This window comes from Pteropus vampyrus, unplaced genomic scaffold (genome assembly GCF_000151845.1).
Source record: "Pteropus vampyrus isolate Shadow unplaced genomic scaffold, Pvam_2.0 Scaffold194, whole genome shotgun sequence".
Lineage (NCBI taxonomy): Eukaryota > Metazoa > Chordata > Mammalia > Chiroptera > Pteropodidae > Pteropus > Pteropus vampyrus.
The window spans coordinates 1,306,837-1,313,676 of record NW_011888975.1 but is presented as its reverse complement, the minus strand read 5'-3'; the positions used below and the strand labels follow the sequence as shown (position 1 = coordinate 1,313,676).

At 56.0% G+C, this 6,840-nt stretch overlaps 1 protein-coding gene across 1 annotated transcript in view; it reads right to left on the bottom strand.

The window, feature by feature from the left end:
- Positions 1 to 5,440: 5,440 nt before the first annotated feature.
- Positions 5,441 to 6,840, bottom strand: part of MYOC (myocilin) — an 8,095-nt gene continuing 6,695 nt past the window's right edge. The window contains exon 3 of the mRNA XM_011371743.2: positions 5,441 to 6,288. Coding sequence (XP_011370045.1) covers positions 5,504 to 6,288 — 785 coding nt within the window. The 3' untranslated portion in view covers positions 5,441 to 5,503. The remainder of the gene's footprint in view (positions 6,289 to 6,840) is intronic.

Below are 6,840 nucleotides of genomic sequence, written 5' to 3'. Positions count from 1 at the left end.
GTTCCTCTGTCACCTGGAGCATGTGTGCTGGCTGGCGCTTGTGTCTTAGATTCACAGGTGCAGTGAACCTTAACTCCTGGAATCCTCCGAGCGCAGGGCCATGGCTCAGAGGAGCCTCGCGGGCAGCAGCATGAACCTCCCCTCCCAGGACCTGGCCTCCGAGGTGACCAGGCGCAGGCTCACCAAGGCCACCAGGTGAGCTCAGGAGCTAGGGTGGGGTGAAGCTGCAGGAGACGCTGGTTTATGCAAACGTATGCAAATGTATGGAGAAATTACTGTCGCCCAGTGTCACCTGCTGTGGGAAGCTGACCTTTCTCACATGGTCCTTCAGGAGGTGGTGGGATGAATTTCAGATCCGTGCTCTTAATCGGAGGCGGGTCGCTTTGATAGATAATCAGGTGGAAGTTACTATGTACCCTCCCAGGACAAAAGTGCATGACTTTGCAAAGCGTGGGGACAGAATGGCCTCCCTGACACTCCCTTTCATCCCTCGCTGGGCTGAAACTCCCTGCAGTCAGGGACTGTCCCCTTCACCATGACTGCCTGGTGCCCACTACTGAGTTAGCGGGGCTCTGGGGACAAAGGGACCTTATATCTGGCCCGAAAGAGGGTTTGCCTGCGGCCCAGCAGCATTTGCCTGGGCTGCATGTGGGAATGGAAACGCCTCAGCTGCCTGACATTGTCCCCAATAGGCTGCCCTGTTAAACTTGAATTTCAGATCAATAAGAACGAAAGAATTTTTTTGGCCTAAGTATGTCTGTGCAATATTTGCGATCTAGTAAAAACTAGTTGTTGTTTGTCTGAAATGTCCATTGAACTGGGCAGCCTGCAGTGGCCACTGTGGGATGGACGCCCTCCTCCCTCTCTGGGCTGAAATCTCCAGATCCAGCTGGGTGGCCAGGACATCGTGTGTGAAGGTATAAAGGACACATTAGGACTCCTCTGTAGATTAGAACCGAGCTCTGTGGAAATGGGGGTTCGGCTGGACGACCCCTCCTTGATGTGTGTCAGAAGGTCGCGTGTGGAGGACGGCGCTGGAAGCTGGGGGCAGGGGCGCCCACTTGTGTTGGTTACGTGGAGTTACGAGTTATATTCTCTAGTCTTAAGGAGCATAACTCTCAGAAGAGACAAGTAGCCTAGTGATTTTCTGCCGAGACCCGGGTTGAAATTATTCTAATAAGGCAAGTAGGGGTAAACAGCAAAAATTGTCAGAGCTGACCCTCTGATCAGGCACAGTATGCGCTTAAAAATAATGACTTTGTTAAACCTGATAAGTTGGCCAAAAAATTAAAAATTACTGATTTGAAATATGGACCTCTCTCCAATACTGCTCATGCACTTCTTAAACTGAGTTTATAGGGATGTGAGATATTAGTGAATTGATAACTAAGAAATTACACATATTTTGTAAAACACAGATATGGGGTGTGGGAAGCCTTTACAGATCGGAGTACATGGCAAATTCGTCACCGCCGGTTCAGGCCGTGAGAGCTGGCACGGTCTCCAGAGGTTACTGTGCTCTCGCTTCCACTCAAGAAGAAAGAGACTCCACATTCCGGAGCCCCTGGTCGCCCACACACGACCCCTCCGCACCCCTCCATTCCCCCACCCCGACCCCGTCCGAGCAACACCGGGGCCGCCCTGACTGAGGGGCCGGCAGAGGCCCCGCTCCCATCTGGGTTTGCAGTCCAGTCCTTCCAGTTCTGCCTCCTCCCGGCCTCGGGACCTGGGTGAGTCCCCAACTGTCTCAGCCTCCTCAGCTGAACACCTGTCTGAGAGTCTGCAGGTGGCTTCTGGTGCTGTTCCCAGCCCCCGGGGACATAAGTGGTGCTCAGGAGACAGTTAAATCCGCATCGTTAAGCACTTGGCGGCCTCTTCCTGTCCCCTGAAGGCCCGTTTGCGGACCCTGTAGGCAGATGGGGTGAGGAGAGGTGAAGCGAGCCTTGGCTGAAATCTCAGAGAGCTGGTGGTGGGGGCGGAGCCCGGGGCCTTTGCTTTCCCGGGACCAGTGGACGCAGCTGAGTCCTCTCTCAAGAGCAGGCTCAGTTCAAGCGTAAGGGCTCGTACCCACCTCATTTTGCCAGGCGGCAGCTCTGTCAGCCTGGGTGGGCAGGAAGGACGCCCTCCCAAATGGGAACTGCTTCTCTTTAGGGGCTGGGGTCTGGGGGATTCTTCTTTAGAAAAAAAAAAAAAAATCCTATCTTTATTTAAACAGCATTCATTGCGCCCTTCCTCCCAGAGGAGAGATGCAGACCAGGAGCAGTGACGAAGCCGGGGAGCCAGGCCCTCCCCCTGGCCCTCCAGCCCCACCTCCGTCTCCAGCTGAGGACCCCAAAGTCTCCTAGGCGGCTGGAACGTCAGTCACTTTGAAGCGGACTGTGACGGAAACTGTGGAACACAGTTCCGGGGAGGCTGCAGGTCGTCCTTGAAGACCGTCTTGGAAAATCTTCGTCCTTCCTTCCCAAGGCCTCTCCCGCACCCACCGTTCCTCAGCGCTGTCCCCGCAGACGCCCTCAGTCACCCTCGGGCCCCGCGCCAAGGCTCCGAAGCGTGTACATATCCAACTTCGAAGTTACGCCTTGCCGTGGGGCACTTATGGCAGTCAGTTGTGTCTGAATTAAAAAAAAAGATTATTAGGCCTCAGTGCCTGTTACTGAATCTGGATGATGAAAAGTCCGGACCTCTGTGACCTTGAGATCTGAGCGCCACAGCACCCTGAAGGATTTGGGTTTTCCAAACCCAGCCTGGGACACCGCAGCTCCACGGCCTTCTGGCTGTTCCCACGAGCGTCTCCTGTGCTGGTGCTAAGCCGATCGCACTTCACAGGTAGGGACAATATTTTCAAAGTTTGATTCTAGGAGATTTAAGTGGAACTGAATTATATCTCACATCGGGAGATGATAAATGGCGGGGGGGGGCGGATTCTAAATCGCGAGACAGGGTAAGGAAGGTTGGCCGTGGCAGAGGAAGCAGCGGGTCAGCTGCAACTTTAAATAGTGTCGTCTGGGCACAGCCCGTGCGGGAGGTGACGTGTGAGTAAAGACGTGAGTTGGGTGCGTGCACAGCTGCGGGAGCCAGGGCCAGGGCCTGAAGGCAGAACCGGGCCTGGTGAGGAGGGCGAGGAGGCCAGTGGGGCTTGGCTGGGGGAGTGGAAATCGGGGGGCCTGAGTGGAAGACGAGGTCACAGTGGTGGGGGAAGGAGGTGGGGACCGCGTGCGCTTGGTGAGGACTCCCAGTCTGACTGCGCGAGATGGGAAGCCTAGCTGGCTTTCAGCAAAGGGGAGGCGGGCTCTGGCTTGTCCTGTACTGGGGGTCGCCGGCTGCTGTGCTGGGCTTAAGCTGTATGGCGGGAGGGAGCAGCATCACTTCAGAGGCTACTGAAGCAGTCCGGGAAAAGGACGATGGCGATGTGGACCAGTAGCAGTTGGGGCGGTGACAACTGTGGTCAGGCCCTGAATAATGGAACCAACACGTTTCTGTTGGGTTGGATGTAGGGTTACGAGGGAGGAGGGAGGAGGGAGGAGGTCTCTGAGTCCAGGGATTGTGGCCTGAGCACCTGGAGGGACAGAGTCCCCGTCAGCTTCCAGACAGGCAGATGTGGCGTGTCCAAGGGGGTCGCGGCAGTTCTGCAGACATTCTGTTTTTTGATGGTTTGATGTGCCTAATAGACATTTAAGTAGAGATGTCAAGTGGGCAATGAATATGTGAAGCAGGAGCCCGGGAGTAACGTGTGAGCTGGACACATACATTTGGGGAGCCGCCAGCACGGTGATGGCCTCTAACACCCTGATACTCAGTGAGATCCCCAGAAGACTGGGACCCTAAGCTGAGCCCAAGGGCGCTTCAGTCTTAAGAGGCTGGGACTTGGTCATGGTTAATTTTATGTGTCAGCTGACCGGACCGAGGGGCGCCCGGATCAAACATTTCTGGTGCGTCTGTGAGGGTGCACCTCTGGTCCAAACGGAATCTGGGGGAAACAAGGACACTTCAGAGAGGGGATAAAAGGCTTAGATTCCGGAGTTCCTGACAGGACCTGGTGTCCCAGACACTTCGGGGCATGAGAAAGCCGAGGCGACTCGGGCGCATTTCTGGGGAAAGCCCGTGTGGGTGGCAAAGTTCCAAGACAGGGGCCCTGCCCCAGCAGACCGAAACCTGAGACCTGGGAGGAAGAGTGTGAGCACCTGAGTCTCCTGCCACGCAGGTGAGCTCCCAAGACGTCCCCGTGCCCCGGTGGGACACAGAACAGGCTAGAATAAGGTAGCACGCCTGAGGGGCCGGCCATCGGAACTGGCGATGGAGGCACGGATGTCACCAGCAAATGCCAGAATCTGCACCGATGCTGAAAACCGGGCGTGATGAGGGGCTCTGCCTGGATTCTCCCCTCTGCTTGCTGAGGTCCCCCCCCACCCACTTATCTCAACCACAGGCGCCACCTCGAAGAGAGTGGAGCCGAGGAAAAACCTGACTTGACCGAAAACACACTAAGGGAACAGAGTCGCAGCTGAATTGGCAAGAGAAAGTGTTCTACCATTACGTACAACGGCGCCTCGAGAGAGAAATCAAGTTCGGTTATTAAAAAATAAAGCTATAAGCTTTGCTCACCCCAGGTTTATGAAATTCATGCCCGTGACAGCAAATGAGAACCAAGGTGGAGCCCGCGTGAAGAGAGGGTGAGCTGGGGAAGGATGGAAAGATGGCTCGGGAAGAACCGAGAACACCGGGGGGAGGGTGGGGAAGGTGCGTGGGTTCCACTGTTCGCTGGTGTCGTCCCGGGCAGCCCCTGAAAACCTGGTTACACACACACACGTGCACACACACGTGCGCACACACACCACACACCTTCAGCATCCCGCAATCACAGCTCCCCGCCCAAAGGAATTGTCTGATGGTTGGAATCCGTACTCCTACACAAAGCGGCCCACAAGGTCCCCGGGGAATGCTGCGTGCGATTGTTTTATTTCACGGGGCAAAGGTTACGCAACACCCAACCGGACTCGCCCGGCAGCACCGGCAGCCAGCTCCAGTCAGCGCGTCTTGCGTGCGCTGGGTGCTGGCCACAGAGCGTCCCTCCGCCTTCGGAAGCAAGAATTTTCACCCTGGCTCGTGGTGACCATGTGACAGGCCAGGCCCAGGATTCCACCCGGGGTGGCCCATTTCTCCCCAGCTCTGCTCCTCCAAACATGTCCCCTTTGGCCAGCGAAGGCCATGTATAAAAAGCCTTGTGGTTTTCATGAAGAAACTAATGCATTATGGCTTCTGCCCCAAATCACCAGAACACTTAAACTATTTCGGCTAAACATCCCTTTCGAAGCTGACAGAAGATTATAATGTCTATTGTGAAACCGTCTACATCCTCAGCTTGCTATTCACACGCAGGCAGACGTGGCGACAGTGCACATTCTCTGGCCTTGAGGAAAGCTGTAGGGCTCGGGCGGGTGGCTGTCCGCTCGGGAGCCCCGAGCACCGTCTCCTTCTGCCTTTGCTGACAGAGCTCAGCCGCTCATCACATCTTGGAGAGCCTGACGTCGTAGGTGACCATGTTGAAGTTGTCCCAGGCGAAGAGCTTCTTCTCCAGCGGGTTGTAGTCGATCATGCTGCTGTACTCGTAGAGGTTCCTGAACGGGATGGCCAGGGCCTTGCTGCTGCCCGTGGCTGTGTCGAAGGCGAAGTTGACAGCCGCCTCGGGCGCCGAGTAGCTGCTGACCGTGTACAAGGTGCCGCAGATGACGAAGGCGTTGGCCACCGACTGCTTCCGGATGTTGGTCTCCCAGGTCTGTCCCAGCTCCAAGCTCTCAGGGTTCAGCCTGGAGAGGACGATGGCCCCTTTGGCCTCCTCCGTGCTGTAGATGACCCAGAGGCCCGTCTCGTCCACGGCCAGGTCGATGTCCGTGTAGCCACCCCAGGAGTATGGGAACTGTCCATGGTAGCCAGCTCGCGGGACGTCCTTCTCAGCCTTCACGGTCTCGGTGCTCAGCTCGTACCTGACCACGGTCCTGGACCCCGCCCCCTGGAAGTAGAGGCTCCCCCCGTACACCACGGAGCCCGTGCTTTCCAGCGGCCTGGGCAGCACGTGGACCTTGGAGGGGTAGCCCTGCGTGAACTGGCTGACAAGGCGGTACTCGAACACCTGCCGGACGGCCGAGCCCACCGTGTCGATCCTCCACGTGGTGTCTCGGGTGTAGGGGTACACAGGCTTGGGGTCTCTCATCCACACGCCGTACTTGCCGGTGATGGTGTCGGCGGTTCTCAGAGTGACCGGCTCTCCTACCCACACGAGTTCTCCGCATCCTGGGGAATTCAAAACAAAACGGGAAGCACCGATCGGCCGTTCCACGCCGTGGAGGCGCGGCAGAGCCAGCGGGCGCGAGGACCCCGGACGCAGACGCAGACGCAGACGCAGACGCAGACGGTCTGGGTTCAAATCCTGGCTTTGCCACTCGCTGGCCGTGTGACTTTCAGTTAAATTACTTTGCTCTCTAAGCCTCAAATCATTATAATCATCTCTATAAAACAGGGTTTTTCAAGCCCTAATCGATGGGCCCCATATTTCAGGCAGCGTTTTAATACAATCTTAGCATCATTTACAAATGTAACAAAGAGGTGGTTGAAAACTCAGGTTCAGCGGAATCACAGAAAATGCCTGTATTTTCATGGGAACCTTCACTTGCCTTACAGAAGGTGTTCATGTCTCAGGGAGTCATATTTTAAATATTTCAACACTCCCCAGCCCCATGCATGCCCTTCAGTGCTGGCAATAATTGTCAGCAACACAGCGACCGCAGTCTTTGTCGTAAAGTCGGGCTCTCAGGGGAGTCTTTGGAGAGGGGCGATCGTGTTTTT